Source organism: Polistes dominula, unplaced genomic scaffold (assembly GCF_049000335.1).
Source record: "Polistes dominula isolate Pdom_NZ unplaced genomic scaffold, Pdom_raw_medaka contig_29, whole genome shotgun sequence".
Lineage (NCBI taxonomy): Eukaryota > Metazoa > Arthropoda > Insecta > Hymenoptera > Vespidae > Polistes > Polistes dominula.
Genome location: NW_028300865.1, coordinates 1,859,595 through 1,877,364, shown reverse-complemented (window position 1 = coordinate 1,877,364; position 17,770 = coordinate 1,859,595). Strand labels below are relative to the sequence as shown.

Here is a 17,770-nt window from a genome sequence, read left to right as displayed (position 1 = left end):
GCTTAGTAAATTCTTCAATACTATTTTTTCTCCAATCGATTATCGTATCGGTGCATTCGTTTGTACCGATTATTATCTTTAATAAGTCTAACTGTTCATTCACGTTGCTTCTTCGAACCAACGGAAATAGAAAATAGAAAATAGAAATAGAAATAAAAATTATAAATACAAAAAACAAATAGATACAAATAAAATAGAAAAAAATTGTACGGAGGTTTTTAAGTTGATTGCGCGTTAAGACGTGGATTACGTTGAGCATCATCTTCATCTTCTTTTTAACAAAACCGCAATGCAACGCAATGCAACGACCGTGGTGGGTTGCATCTTGGCGTGCATTGGTTGCACGGTGTTGTTGCATCTACCAAGTTACACGGACCCGAGAGTTAAAGTGTGCTGTTCTCTCATCTAGTGTAGTAACTTTTTCCTTTCTCCCTTCTACCCCCCCCGCCTAGCCCCCTTTCCCCACCTCTTTTACTAGTATCCAGCGCAAATAAGGACGATGGTCAAAGAGAAATTACGTTGTGCAAGGCGCAACGCGTATAAAACACCGTTTTCTACGATCCTGACCCGTTTTTCTCGCGTCAGACACACACTCACTAACTCACTAACTCACTCACTCACTCACTCACTAACTCATTCGTCCTGACTCCTCGACAGTTATTACCACGAATGCCAAGGTTACGTTTCAACTATTCATTTATATATTACTATACTCATATTAAATTTTTCTTTTTATTTTATTTTGTTTTTTGTTTTTTTGCTTTTTTTTTTTTAAACAAATGTATTACGTTATTTTATTATTTAGTTAGTTAGTTATTAAAACTATGTCATTGCTGATTTTGAAAAAGCCATCCTATCGACAAAATTCTTCATTACTTAGTTGCCAATCAAATATTTGTTTCTTTCTTAAGTTTTACAGACAAATTGCAACGATTTATTGTCATTTTTTTCAAATCCATCAACAAGCAACAACAAACTTTGTATGACAAAAATGAAAGATTATTAATTAACTTTGATCATGCTAATATTATTATTATTATTATTATGCTACTCGTTTATTGTCACTTCAATACATTCCTAATTAACAACATTAAATTTAATGCATCAAATTTTCATCAATGTCCTCAACAGTTTGTCAAACTTACAAACAAATATCAAACAAATTGTTAATCAAGAAAAGAAAAAAAAACAGGAAAAATTCTGAGGTATATATATATATATATAGGTAAACGTTTATATTCCTAAGTTTAACTGCATAGACACACACAAACACACATATACAAGTCTAGGATAGTACCACACGAATAAACGTTTACTTAACGCTCATGATAGCCCGAGCCAGGGCAAGTCCAGTGCGGTCCAACGGTGCCTCCGATCACGTAATCTGACTAATCGTTTCCGGTTTGGCTAGCATACACATACACACAGACATACATAAATATATACAAGCCAAGCTCTCAACACCATCACGAATTCCGCTTCTAGTATTATGGCTACGCGAGGTAATGTTAGACTATACCGTTCTTTCTTCCTCACTCTTTCTCTCTCTTTCACTCTCTCATTCTCTCTCTCTCTCTCTCTCACTCTTTCATATTTATTTCTATTCTTTTTACCTTGACGTAGATGATAGACTTCTCCCGTATATTCCACGTAGAAAGCGTGGGCCACGTAATCCATTCTGAAAACCCACGTTGGTTGAGGAGGTTAAACGCATCGTTTAACCTTCTCTCATTTGTGTGTATGTGTATATGGGGTAGTTGTTGGTTAACTAAAGGGGATGAAGGAGGGTAAAGAAAATCCCTAGATATATGTTCACTCGAGGCTATCACTTATATAAAAAAATATCATGTGGGCAGATCACACGTGTTAGAAGTGAAACCTTCGAAAAACTAAGTTTCGAGAGAAAGAGACGACTGCAGAATATCAGGAGTAGGATAATTGTTGGGTTTATTTGTTATAATATTATTATTATATTATTGTTATCACATTCAAAAATTATTATAGGTTTTATTAAAAACATATATAAATAGATAACATATTACACAGCAAGCAAGTTCTCAATTCAAAAAAATGAGACGAGTTGATTCTGGTACCTAAAAAATGCATGGTAACTAAACACCTCTGTTAGTGTAGTAAGCACCTCTACAGTGAGGATTTTTCCAAAAAGTAGTGAGGTTTTTCCAAAAAGTAGTGAGAAAGGAAAGACCCTACGGACTTATCGGAAAGACCCTACGGACTTATCGGAAAGAACCTCACTACTTTTCGGAAAAAACCTCTCTAATTTTTGCAAAGAACCACGGTAAAAGTACTTTTCCGAAAAGTAGTGAGGTTTTTTTCTGAAAAGTAGTGAGGTTTTTTCCGAAAAGTAGTGAGAAAGGAAAGACCCTACGGAAAGACCCTAAGGACTTATCGGAAAGACCCTACGGATTTATCGGAAAGACCCTACGGACTTATCGGAAACACCCTACGGACTTATCGGAAAGACCCTACGGACTTATCAGAAAGAACCTCACTACTTTTCGGAAAAAACCTCTCTAATTTTTGGAAAGAACCGCGGTAAAAGTACTTTTCCGAAAAGTAGTGAGGTTTTTTTCCGAAAAGTAGTGAGGTTTTTTCCGAAAAGTAATGAGGTTTTTTTCCGAAAAGTAGTGAGGTTTTTTCCGAAAAGTATTGAGGTTTTTCGATAAGTCCGTAGGATCTTTCCGATAAGTCCATAGGGTCTTTCCGATAAGTCCGTAGGGTCTTTCCGATAAGTCCGTAGGGTGTGTTTAATTAGGCCTCGTAGAAGAGTCTCGTAAACAAGCCTCTTTTAAAAGCCTCGTAATCGAGTTTCTTGTATTTACAAACTTTTCTATTTTATTGAAAAATTAGTATAAATTTTTCTAATTACGCAAACATTATAATTAAAAAACATGTCTTTGTATATTTATAAAAAAAGTATTCTACAATGTTGTCTAATTCTTTTTCTCTCATGTAGCTTATAATCAATTTTATTTTTTGTAAAATTTTGCAGACAATACAATTATTTTAATCTATATATTTCATAATCATTAATAAGAATATTATTTACGAAATAAATAATTTAATAATAATTTCTGAATAAAATAGAAACATTTTTAAATAGAAAAGAAATGACACGTTTGGTAAAAAAGACATACCACGCACCTTCTTTGTTTATGTCGACCGTCGGTTGGTTTAGACCTTATACTTTTGTCGCATACCTATGTGCTTATTTCTATTTATTCTTTTACCCTTCTATCGCTCCTACCTACAAACATTTCGAGTATCGCAAGAATATGTGTGTTTACGCTTTGTAGTATGCAGTCGCACTCAAACACACACATATACAACCAGGAGCGATAACTACGAAGCATAGCATAAAAAGGAGACTGAGAATAGGAAAAACTGTATAGCTATATTCCATCTTATTCCCTCGCAGTCTAAATCCTATGTTTGTCTCTTTTTCTCTCATTATTTAGTATGGCAACCGTTTCATAGCTTCGTTACATAGCTCCGTTTCCGTTTATTTACTATTCAGATCACTCCCATTCGAAAGAAGTTTTCACTTCAAAAAAAAAAAAATAAAAAAAAAAAATTGTGATAAAAGACAATGGAAATTCGATTGAACATGTGCACACAAGTCATAGGTGTTTTATACCGGGTGATTCATCGGGTTTTGTCAACTAAATAACTCTGGAAGTATAATAGTAGCAAAAAAGTTCATAAGAAAAAAGTTGCATCAAAAACTCAGGACTACCACATAAACATACACTGTATGTGTTTGTTTGTGTGTGCTATCGTTAATGTTATATTATATATCCGGAAAACGTGTGAAAAAAAAAAACGTGTTGCGTGCAGAAAGTAAGATCGTCTTGAGATATAACAAACCAAGAGAAAATCAACGTAACGCAATGAACAGAAAAAAAAAAATAAAAATAAAAAATAAAGAAAATAGGATCTAAGTTTGTTCTAAACTTACAATTAGATTTCTAGAAAAAGAAACTTGTGATGATGGAATATAATTCCCTTTACGTAACAAGCATAAAAATGATGGTATACTTCAAAGTTTTGTTCCAAGTTTGATTTCCTATAAAAACTCAACGATTAAATGGAGTTTACTTTTTGATGAAAAAACTTAGAAACAACTCACTTGATGTATATCAAGTCAAGATTCACGTGATGAAGTGTCAACAGACATCATCAATCGGTAAAAGACAGAATGTTTAAGATTTATTCATAAAATATTATCATTTGAAAACTTAGATCCAAATAACCAAATGAATTTCGATTTTTCACTGTAACGTATTATACAAACATATAACAAATCTATCAGGGTTGCGTCAGGGTTGCGTCAGGGTGATACCAAAGTAAACACGTTCCATGCCAAGCCCTTTTTATCTGGCTTTCTGATCATTCAATCCATTTAATTTTGCTTCAACAAAATCAACCATTACACATCTAATTATTAATTATTAATTATTGTAAATAGAATAATTAAACAAACTTATGTTCTTTGATGTACATTTAATATATTCTCGTTTTACTTATTTCTCATATTCTATTCTGTAATATGATATTTTTCACTGTGGTTTTATGGAAAAAATTATAATCAATCGGATTTTATATAAATGAACAATGAATGAACCGTTATTATTATCTGTTTTGTTCTTTCTACTTATAATCCAGCTGTTCAGTTTATCGTCTATGTTATTTCAATTTTTAATATATATATTATTTAAGATAAAACATTATATCTAGTATCGATTACATAGTAGAAATGATGATAATATGAACGTTATTACACATTGGACCAAAGAATAGATAAGTGTTTGAATGAATCGTCGATAGGTTATCTCATTGTGTAGAAAAAATAGTAAAATTTCTTGAGAATGAAATTGAATAAAATATTATAAAAGTATTATTAATTTTTTTTTATTTTTTTTTTGTTTTTTAAATTGTAAATAGTTAAAAACATATACAGGGTGATTCAGCAGTCACCTAAACAGCTCGGAAATATTTGACAGCAGCAAGAAAAGTGGATTACGAAAAAGTTGCATGAAAAATTCACGACTACAACATGACATTATTAGTGTATCATTAAAATGAATGTTTTAAAAAATATGGTAACAATCTAGGGATAATATAAATCTCGTTAAGAAAAAAAAAGAAAAAACACATTAGTCACTAGACACAATGTCGGTCGACCTGCTGTCCGGAAGAAATCGAGAGTAGCTCGGGCAACCAAGATAGTCGGGACAAGGTCGTAATACCAGCATAGTGGTCGGAAAGGGGAGAAAGTATTTAACTCGATCCCGTCGAGAAGAGAAAGAAAGAAAGAAAGAGAGAAAGAGAGAGAGAGAGAGTTAGGGGGAGGGGGAGAGCACCTTTTCTCGAAAGTTTCGAACGCAATTCTGCCAGCTGAAACATTGGAGTGGGGGAAAGGCCCATTGCATAATCCTATCACATAATCCGTAATATACACACATATATATATGCGTCAGGGTTGCGTCAGGGTTGCATCAGGGTATATATATATATATATTTATTCATAATTCATATATTGTTTTAATGTAATTCCTTTTTTGTGTTGTTTGTTTTTATTTATTGTTTTTAATTGTTACACCAATTAACTCCACCTTTTTTCTACGATTCAACCTCGACCTCCTCCAAGACTTATTATTATTATTATTATTGTTATTATTTTTTTCTTTTTATTTATTTATTTTTTTTATTATTTTTCTTTTTATTTCTTCTTCTTCTTCTTCTTCTTCTTCTTCTTCTTCTTCTTCTTCTTCTTCTTCTTCTACTTCGCAAGATCCTTTACGATCGAATTTACGACGAACTCGGACTATCGTGGAAGTTTATACCGCCGCTCTCAGTTGAAACCCAGAGGGGAGAGAAGAAGGTGGAAAAAGAAAAAAAGAAAATAATAAAAAATAAAAAAAAAAATAAATAAAAATAAAAATAAAAGAAAAAACAAAACTGAAGAAAGATAGAAAGTCGAGATATCGTAACGCGCCGACGAAGCGTATCTCGATGTTCCTTCAAAGCCCAAGCGAGAAAAGAGAACCTTACCTGAGAAAGAGAGACAAAAAAAAACAGAGAAAAAGAAAAAGAGAAAGAAAGAAAGAGAGAGAGAGAGAGAGAGAGAGAGAGAACAGTGCCGTACGAGTACCAACCACCGGGCTACGAGAGAGAGCCAGTGTGTAAAGCCGATAAAAGATCGAGCGAATTCAGTTGCAAATGCGTAGGATGAGGGGGAGAAGTACGAGTGTAAGAAAGACAAATAAACAAAAAAAAAAAGTGAGAGAGAAAGAGAGACAGAAAATCTATATATATATATATATTTACATACATGTGTATGTATGTAATACGTTTGCATTTGTGTATGTAATGTTTGTAATACGTTTGCATGTGCATATGGGATACGTTTGTATATATATGTGTGCATATATGTGTATGGTGTATGTAATACGTTTGCATGTGCATATGGGATACGTTTGTATATGTGTACATATATGTACATGCATGGATATGTGTGTGCATGTGTGTAAGAAGGGAGAAGAAGAGGTCTACGACCTGGATGGCTTTCGAGGGGAGGAAGGGACGAGGAATCCAAGGACGAAAGGAGTTTCAAGATAGAAGAAGAAAGGGAATAGGAGGAATAGGATGAGGAGGTGGTGGTGAAGGTGGAGGTGGAGGTGGAGGATAACGACAACGACGACGACAACGACGAAGCGATCGAGCGTCACGAATTTTCGTGCTAGGATACCTCGTGGAGATTGAATAGGGTTTGTGAAGGTGAAGGAGAAGGTGGAGGAGGAGTAGAAGGAGGAGGAGTAGGAGGAGGAAGAGGAGGGTGTTCGTTACAATCAAAACTTACGACTCCTTTCGTCCCTACTAATAGTATTCGCTTGCATAACGAACTAACGTGTTACTGTCATAGGTGGGTGTGTACAATTTGACAAATGGTACGATCAGATGATTCTATTGCAAATTAGTTTTCTCTTATTTCGTTTATCTTTTATCGATTTTATCTCTACGTATTTGATCTATGAATAAATATATGTAATTATGTATTATATAATGTATTTGATATACGTGTTTAGTATGTATGTATTATATGCATGCATATATATCTATATATTGTATGTATGTTCATTTATGTTTTGTATGTATGTATGTATGTATTATTATTAAAAATATAATATAATATTTATATATTTAAAATTGTATATTTTTATAATATTTCATTATTGTACAAAAATTGTTCATTCAATTCTTACTAGAATAATACCCTAGAAAAAGAAGACACTAGGAAGCGGTGTATCAAAAAAAAAATGAAAAGAGAAACATTGAAAGAAAAAGAAAACTGGCAAAGGTTGCTTGAATTTTAATGATTCTCCTTCTTCTTCTTCTTCTTCTTCTTCTTCTTCTTCTTCTTCTTCTTTTTCTTCTTCTCTCTTTTCCTATTTTTTCATTTTTTTTTTTATTCTTAAGGTTCATAGGTTAACTAGGAAGCCAGTACGAGAATACGAAATCATCCTCGTGCGAATATAATTACGGTTTTATACGCGTGTATTATTTACTCTCTTGCGCGTGAACTAACGCGTTATGCAAGAATTATATATAAATATATATAATATTATACATAAATGTGTGTGTAAATATATATATATATATATATATATATATATATGTATTTGTGTATTGTAGGTAGAACGTGTTGTCATGCACTCATCGGTGCAAACGAACTGCATTAAAAATCCAACCGAGTGAACGAACTTTTATACTTTTTTTTTCTCTTTTGCGAAATAATTCTAGAACTGTTATTACTTTGGAAACTTGTTAAAAAAAAAAGAAAAAAAAAAAAACATGGAAAATAATTGCAAATGTATAATTTTGTATTATATTATTTCATTTATAAAATAGTATGTAAAAAAAAAATTTATTTTTGTTAAATAATTAAAAATAATGGAAAATTATTTTTACATATGTTGTGTACACGTGTTTTACTAATATATATATATATCAAGAAAATCGACTTTGAATATTCGCACAGTACGCGTCTACTTGATCTGATAAGTTCGTAGGATATTTCCGAAAAGTTCATAGGGTATTTCCGAAAAGTTTATAGGGTACATGATCAAATGCACATGTACTTTGTAAAAATTCAAAGTTAATTTACTCGAAAAGCAAAGCTACAAACGAACAATTTTTATTACATATATTTCCAATTGATATTTTTTCATGTAGAATAATCACGCCCATTTCGCTTGTATCAACAATTACCGATCACCCTCTATATAATATATGAAATATATAATTTTGCATTTTAACCATAATTCATAATTCATAATTCATAAGAAAAGTAATCTTATGTAAAAGACCATATCACATAATATATTTGAATTATTACAATCGATAAGTTTGTTAGAAAGTTTTCCGCAATATTCCATCAAACCAATTGAATTATTTTCATACACCATGATTAATAAATACTACGTTTGACTTTCTTTCATTTTACAATGTGTCTCCCCTATATATTTTCTCTTCCTTCTTTCTCTTTTCTATCTATCACATCTATCTTTCTCATTCTTTTTAACATTAGTGGAACACTACATATTCACTTTGAAAGGAAAATAACGCGGGAAAAACATGAAACTGTATATTCTTCTTATTACAATACCGTTTGAAATTCTTTATTCATACAAATAAGATTCTACTTTCATGTAGAATATTCTTCTGCACGGAAGTCCCGTATACACTCCCTCCTTACCCCCTTCTCAAGTGTGTATGTGTTGCTAACCAACTTTTATCAGATTTATACAATATTGTATAATATATTTCTATATACTTGTGGTACATAAAAAAAACAAAACATATATATATATAAGGAAAGAAAATAATTATTCTTGAAGAAAAATATTACACATATATATATATATTGTTTTTATAATAAATTTTACACGAAAGAAATTAAAATAAAGATCATAAGATAATATTGTTGAATAGGTAATAAACCTATACCATATAATAATAAATTACCTTGCCAGGTGAACACGAGTTCTCGTATTTCGTATTGACGTTCAAAGTTCAAAGTAAAAAAGGTGGGTGGGGGGGGAAGACAAGAAAAAGAAAAGGGATAAAGGGTAAGGAAAAATGATTAGATCGTAAATCGTTAAAGACTTCATATAATGATCGTTACTATTTTATCTTTGAAATAAGTATACTTAAGATTTTACTTTATTTTATTTTATTTTATTTTTTGCCCCCTTTTTGAAACGATCCTTTTTCTTCTAAGTACTTCATTTTTCTTTGGTTTCTTTTTCTTTCTTCTCATTTTTTTGTTTTTTTTCTTTTTATTTTTTATTTTTCATTGGTTTCGATTGGATCGTTTGTACCGGGGCAAATAACCCGACAAACTATTATTTTATAATCTTCACTGTTACGATACGGTATATCTTTCTATCTATCTGTATTATTGATGGATACTATGAGGCAAATTGGATCGTTAATGTCGATTAAACTGAAAGAGGTTTTACTGTAATTAGAAACGAGTTAGCAGATCGCACCACCATCGTTAACCTGTATATATCTTTACCTATTATGTTTCCTATTATCTATTAAAGAGTACAAACGTTTCATATTATTGATTAAATAGACCATAATATTCGAATTCTGTCTTTTCATGACTATTATTATTATTATTATTATTATTATATCATTTTAATCTTTTAATTGACAATAGACTTCACAGTTTAAGTTCATATTTTGTTTACAGTTAAATCTTTACTACGTGCAACATTTAAGTACCTGTTCAATTTAAATAGGTACCCCCCCTACCCATCCCCCTCCTCCCCCCAAAAAGAAATATTATAAAAAACAAAATCAAATCAGCGTGCAAAATTGTAATTTGATTACAAACACGTTTGAAAAATATATCAATGTCTTATTGTTATTATTATTATTATTATTATTATTATTATTAATTATCTATCATATAATAATCAACCATTGTATAAATAACAATTGTGTATTGATCCATTGTTTTGAAAAGATTACCTTAAGTTATCTTCTCTAACTCGAAAGGTTAAAGAATAATAAAACGCGTTATTAAATGCCCACGTTGTTAAACAACCATAATACAAACAGAACAAGAAAAATAATAAAACTTAGAAAAAAAAATTACCCAAGAGAATTTCTTATCTATAAGAAAAGTATAATACTATGCTGGGTATAATACTAAAACAATAAACCAACATTATATTTAATTATACATTTGTTTTCTTTGAAAAGAAATTCTTACGACTTCTTTAAACGTTAACACGAAAATTACGTTTACGTCAAGAAAAATGAAATTAACCTGAGATCGTAAATCTTTCCTGTTACATCTTCTACTAAAATCATAAAAACAAAATAAACAAAAAAAATAAAAACAACAAACACACACACACACACAGACAGACACAAACAGACTCATACAACGAGGATGAAAATGATCGATCCTTTAATTTTTGAAAAGGGTTAAAGTGAAGTAAGGTGTGAGTGAGGATAAAGTTGAGGAGGGGTTGTTTCAAGAGAACAAAAAAAAATTACATCTAAAATTGCAATTAAAGAAGAAGGTTTGAATAAAAAAAAAAACGTCGTAATATAATTACAGTAAAGAATACATTCTTTGTGTGTCCTCCCGGTATATTTTAACTGGACACACATCGAGTAAGTTGTAAATCAATTTTAAAATAAAAAAAACTTATAAAGATTGGAAATACGATGTAAGAAGAAGAAGGAGATGGGTTGGGGAGACTCAAGCAGCAAATCGATTCGTACGATTTATACGTATACCCATTGTACAAATATTCCTATAAGAAAGAAAAAGAGAGAAAGAAAGGGAAAGGGAAAGGGAAAGGAAAAGGGAAAAGGGAAAGAGTAAGAATAAGAGAGTAAGAGAGAGAGAGAGAGAAGTCAAGTGAAGGATAACGCGTGCTGGATGTTTACATTCAATCGTAAATTATATCATACGAGTAGCACACGTCCACGCTTACGTATATATTTAAGATAAATTATTTATTTAATGCGTCCTTATAAACGTTGCAAACAAAAACAAAAAAAGAAATTTCGTAAGAAAATAAAACACACACACATACACACACAAAATGAAAAGAAAATTCAACTAGAGAAAGATAATATAGTATAAAATAAAATACAAAATAAAATACAAAATAAAATACAATAAAATAAAATAAATATATATATATATATATATATATATATATATATATATATATATATATATATATATAGATAATATAGATATATATAGATATAATATAGATATATATATATATAGATAAAATAAATATAATATAAAAATATATATATATATATTTTTTATTTATTTAAAATAATGATTCCATTTCGGGATACATGGTATATATATATATAAAATAAAATAAGTTTCTTTAATTAAGATTCACAAAAACAATCCAAACAAAACAAAACAAAACAAAACAAAACAAAACAAAAACACAAAAATTAAACAAAAAAAAAAATAACAAAATTAAACTTTGACAATTTGCAGGATGGTTTTCGGTCGTGTCAAACAACAGCGGTACCGGAAGTGCACGAGTATACAGAAGGGTCGGTGCTTTGGTACGAGCCGGTGTGCCGGCTTTTCTACTAGCAAAGCCTTTAAGGGCTTACACACTAACACATTCCAAGATGGGTAAGTCCAATGTGATTTATTAACAGATGACACTCGCAAATTAATCCTCCTATGGATAAGAGAGACCGATTATGCTATAAACTTTTACCCCCCCTCTCTCCCCCCTCCTCCTTATTCTCCCCTTTCTTCTCTTTGAACCCTTCTTAAAGATTACCACCACCAATGTCTGAAGAAAAGGGAGACATTTTTTTTGTCTTTTTAATCGAAGAATTACAATTTTTCTTATAATAATTTAATATACACGGTGTTTCATCAGTTCTAGACACTTAAATAGTTCTGAAATATCATTGGATTCATCTTGTCAGCCGCTATCCGAAAAAAAGGATTAAAATATAACATTGTATTTAAAAAAAAAAAAAAAAAACAAGATTGACTAATAAATCTCAAAAATGACTGAACCTAGCAACAACAAAAATACTGATATCATATTTGTAGTCCTGAATTTTTCATGCAACTTTTTCTGTATCCATTTTTCTGTTTATATCATACTTTTAGAACTATTTAAGTGTCAAGAACTGGTGAATCACCCTGTATATGGGTATAATATTTCCTGATAGAGCTATTACATGTAACTATCAAAACGTTAGGAAATAGAGAGAGAGAGAGAGAGAAAAGAGAGAGAAAGTAGATACGTTTTAAACATCCCTGTTATATAGGATGACTCGTAAGTAACTTGATTACTTAGAAAATATCTTTTATTTTAATTTATAACCTACAAGTTAATATTAATAATTCATCTCGGTAAAAGGAAGAATATAATAAAGAAAAAGAAGAAGAAGAAGAAGAAGAAGAAGAAGATAAAAAATAGAAAACATTTTTTCAAGATAATTACTTTACACGTTTTAATACTGAAATATCCAACCAATAAAACCGGCCCTTTTATCATTTCGATCAGTATAGGTTATATACACATTTTTTTTTTTTTTTCAACAACAACAAAAAAACAAAACAAAAAATACCTCGTCGCACATATATATAAATATATTAAATATATCGAGTTATGTTATAGTAATTAAACGAATAATTATTGACTAGCCTGTTAATATGAATATCAAAGTGTGAAAGTACAAAACTCGTTTAGATGGGAAACCTATAACTGAGATTGGATAAAAAAATAAAAATAAAAATAATAGTGGAAAGGGGAAAGAAGTTCTATCTCGATAGATTTAAATGTCGATTTTGTAGACGGTAAAACGTGTGTCTGTGTGTATCAATGTGTTAGAGTTAAATAAAAAGATCTACAAAATAAAACAAAGCAAACAAAACAAAACAAAAAAAAAATACAAGAAAAGTGAGAAAGTAAGTAAACGAATGAAGAAATAAGAGATAAGGTAAGAAGGTGGCACGTGTCTGAATCGAGAACGTACATCTTACATCGTACAACACGTTGTCCATGTCGTCAACTTGATAAGAGAGGACAGTACGTACCTGGACTTGGGATAAGTTAAAACAAGACAAGACAAGACAAGACAAGACAGGACAGAACAGGACAAGAGACAGGACAGGACAGGACTGGATAGGATTTGCACTTGGTATTGAACAAGACAGGACACTTCAAAGGTGTACCTATTCGCTTTCTCATCTACTGGAAAAGGGGGAATGGGACAACTAACATAAGACGTGACAATGCGGCTTGCTGCACACGCACGTGTACGTAGTAATCCCAAAGGAGCCTATTATTTTCTTGGGTGCAGCGAGTAACCGTGACACGAATGTCAATGTGTGTCTGTTAATACGACTTTACTTCGTTCTTTTTCCTTTTCTATATTCCCTTCTTCTTCTTCTTCTAGCCCTTCCTATTCCTTTTATTTTGTATTTTTTATTTATTCTACTCTTCATGTTTTTTTCTCCCCCTTTTTCAACAAACCCACTAGCCAGTTTAAGATCGTACGTTTAAATATAGGCGAGTCCCACAGTCACCACCATCACCACCACCATCATCTCACTATCATTTCACTAGTAAGTGTGTATATGTGTGTGTGTGTGTGTATTTGTTACGTTATTCCAGTGTGTTGGGTTAGTCGTGGTGTTACTGGTGAGTACAGTGAAAGCCCGTTCTTTCTCGGTGCCTTGTTTCTTACGATACGCACGACTCGTGTTACATGCCATTAACTATTAAAACGATTATTGGAAAATACTATGGGGGGCTCGTCCTATTCTCTATCTCTATCTGTGGTTACAAATTTTCTAAGTTTATATGCGATATTATTTCTTATAATTCCAATTTCTCTTCCTATCCTATGTGTTAAACAACATTCAAATCTATTAATAAAATATTAACATTATTCATTTCATGATAGATAATAATATACTAATATAAATGTTTATGTATATGTGTGTGTGTGCGTGTGTGCGTGTTAAACATTACATTAATTTTTATACCCATAGATTTAATTAGGGATGTATAATAAATATAACTTATTGCAAATTGTAATTATTGTTTCATAAAACTTTAGAAAGTATTAATAGTTACCCTAAAGGTAAACCCTAGGGGTTTTAGAAAAATGGTAATTTTATTAAATTTTGTTTTTTGTATAAATTAATTTTCCTTTTTTTAATATTATTATATATAATATAATAGATGATAATAATATTAATAATAATAATAATAATATATGGGTGTAGTGAGAATGGCGTTATTGCCTCGAGTTATTTTACTCGAACGTTTTCTTAGCATGGGCGTGTAACATATTCTCGTGGTTGGTGCTGCTGTGTGTTGTTAGTTCATGTGCTAGGACTATAATACTCCTTCCCTCGATGTCGCTTCACCGATGTCCGTTATCACGTCGCCTACGTGCGCGTTTATTGCCGTTAATTGCTCTCCATTCTTCTTCCATCTCTCTCTCTCTCTCTCCCTTTTTTTTATTTTCTTACACACTTGCAAGTAGGGATGGTGTTTGTGTACAAACAAGAATTAGGAAGGGGAATGGTCAATCTATTTCCATGCGTCTTCCAACGCACTTCTTCGTTGTACTAATCTAATGTCAGACATATTTATTGATACTGGTTGCAACGATTTTTTTTTATGTTTTAATTTACGTGTCGAGAGAATAATTTAATGTTTCTTAAACAAAATTATCCGAGTATATTAAATGTGCTAGGGATGTTTCGTGGTTTGTTGTTTTTTTTTTTTTTTATAAAATGTTGATTTAATAAAATTATAAAATATTTAGTAGATTATAACAACAGCCCCAAAATAATAATACACGAAAAAAAAGAGATATAAATAAAACGAGGTTAGTTTTGTCAGATGTGATTCTAAAAAAAAAAAAACCTGAAAAAAATTGAATTTTAATACAACGCCATCTACTGAAAACTTACAGTACCTAACAAGACCTAGATAAACTCAAATAATAATTCCCCAAATTAGCAATAAAAAATACAAAATAATCCTATATATTAGGATACTATTGAAATAATAAATGTAATTTTCATAAAAATCGATTTAGTAATTTCGAAGTTTATTGAAAACAAACAATTTGTTGTTTTGTTTGTTCCCTATCTATAGAAAATGGAAATTTACGTGCACATTACACGAAGACAACCGTAAGGGCTGGTGAGGTATTACGTTTGACCGCTGTTTTTCAAGATACGAGACGAGCACCAGTTTCCAACAGTGGCATATCCGGTGTGATAGCTGGCATTCCGGATGGTAAAAGTTCAAGATCATCTGAAAGAGATCAGTACGCCCAATGTTTAGATTCACACGGACACGAGTTATTTGCACAGCTCTCAGCAAGGGGAGAATTTTATGCCACCTGTCAAGGTGGTACACTTGATACTGGAAGTGACGCGGTACTTTATAGAGTTCATCAATTAGCCAGAAGAGACCTACCACTTAGGGTAAACTTCTTATCACTAAATTTTCATGTTAACAATTATTTGTACAGTTAATACAAACTTTTCTCAACTATTAATCAAAGGTTTTCAATTTGCACTTAAACAAATCTGAAATAACCACCTTAACTATTCATATTTTTTATTTGTTTTTTGTTTCATAGGTACGTTTAGTAGCTGGGCCTTTACCAATACCATTACCACGAGATTATAGTGGACTGATGCAATTAGAAGGTGCAACTAAGGGACCAATAGTACTGGGATGTGCAGTACCTTTGATGCCTGAACGACCATTGCCAAATACAACGGTACCAGAATTGCTGGAACTCGTAGCTACAGGTCCAACTGCACCAAGGGTTAAAAGGGCACGATTGGGGTGTCCATCAGAAGCTAGGCTATTGGCTTCACCAAAAATGCAACGATTGTTATCAGCATGCAGGTAATATTAAATATGAACGATAAATTCTTGCTTGCTAATTTTTTTTTTTTTTTTTTTTAATGAAACACACGAAATGGCTTGAATAAAATCAAAATTCCGGAACGTTATTAAAATATTTTACATACAAAAGCAAAGATTACAATCAAATGAATGAATAATACACTCCCACCCAAAAAAAAAAAAAAATCGCACGCCTATTTAATTTTTGATTACAGAAGAGCATTGGATCAAAGAGCAACGGAACCTAGGGTGGCACCACCTAAACCTTGCATTAACGGCGGCCAATTGAAAGAATTACACTTGAAAGAAATCAAATCTAAACCTGAACCCAAACCAATACTACAAAGTCTCAAAGAAGGTTTAGAAAATATCAAAAGAAGTACGATACGTGATCGTAGCAATGGTAGAAATGTTACTAACACCAGTGGTAACACCAACAATCATAGTTTCCTCGACAAAATCTCTAGGATAGCCCAAGGCGGTAGAAGCCGTAATCCAGCAAAAAAATCAGCGTCCTTCACCTTTGCCGTGAGACCGGAAATTGGTATGAGATCGCCGGAAAGATACGCGAGTCTCGAGTCGGAAACGAACCTCACGCATGCGTCCTCAGGTGGTGGTGGATCTTCTTCTTCTAGACACCAGGTTCAAAGATCAATCTCAACTAGTGTGTTAGAAGTTCAGTCACAGACCGATGCCGATCCTCCTTATTCCAAGGTTAGGGATAGTTTAACCCCATTACCACCACCAACACCACCACCTAGGACTGAAGACATTTATGCTGAAATCTGTGAACCACCTGATAGGAAGATTATTGGGGATTTAACGAAAGAAGAAAAACCACCACCACCTCCACCGATAAGTAAACATCAGTCACAGGTTGGTGGTAGTGGGAATGGTAGTGGTAGTGGTAGTGGTACTAGGGAAAAAGATAGAGGTTATGTTAAATTAGCACCAACAAGGTCTGAACGTTCAGATGTTTCAACGAATACAATTAACGTAGAAGAAGAAGGAATTTACAACACTGTTTGTTGATGTAATACTAATTTTATGTAACATTTTCTTTTATATATATATATATTTTTTTTTTAAAAGAATGTTAGGAGAAAAAGTGAATGAGTGAGTTGAATAATCGAAGATTGGGCCCAGAACACAGAGAACTCCCTAAAATGATGGAAGAAATTAATAATGAGATTGGATGATCGATGAAAGATGGTTGCTAGAAACGTGGACATATCCTGGACTAGAGAGAGATAGAGATACATGGTCCGAGATGAGAGAACAGGAAAGATTTGCAAGGCCGTTGACCGAAGAAAATCATCCTGTAATTACAGACTCGCGGACGAGCAACGGATATAGCGGTTTTCTCCGAAGATGGCTTTCGCAATCTGGCTTCCGGTATTACGGCGATACTGTCGTCGTCATTCGTAGAGAGAGAGAGAGAGAAAGAGAAATAAAGAGGGAGAGAAAGAAGAGACTACCTCATAAGAGTTCAATGAGAATAACGCGCACACTTACGTATTTTACTTTATGGGAATTTCTTAGCCGTGCGAAACGCGCGTTACATCCAATGGAAATAATTCTATCTTTCTATTAGGAGGGGGAAGAAATAAAAAAAAAAAATTAAATTAAAGTCAAAAATTACTTTAAACAATAACAATTTTCGAAATATCTAATTGCAAAAAGGTAGAATTATTAATTGTTATTTTATCTTTCGTAAAATGAACGTATAATTTTCGTTCGAACATATTATAGATGGTTTGAAAAATGAA

General features: G+C 32.0%; 1 protein-coding gene across 2 annotated transcripts in view; it reads left to right on the top strand.

Annotated features, from left to right (window-relative positions):
* The window catches only part of LOC107066446 (uncharacterized), a 28,346-nt gene extending 10,887 nt beyond the window's left edge, over positions 1–17,459 (top strand). For both annotated transcript variants that reach the window (XM_015321079.2, XM_015321080.2), the window contains exons 4-7: positions 11,582–11,725; positions 15,234–15,568; positions 15,727–16,001; positions 16,217–17,459. In XM_015321079.2, the coding sequence (XP_015176565.1) occupies positions 11,582–11,725; positions 15,234–15,568; positions 15,727–16,001; positions 16,217–17,033 (1,571 nt within the window). In that variant the 3' untranslated portion in view covers positions 17,034–17,459. The remainder of the gene's footprint in view (positions 1–11,581; positions 11,726–15,233; positions 15,569–15,726; positions 16,002–16,216) is intronic.
* The last annotated feature ends 311 nt before the right edge of the window (positions 17,460–17,770 follow it).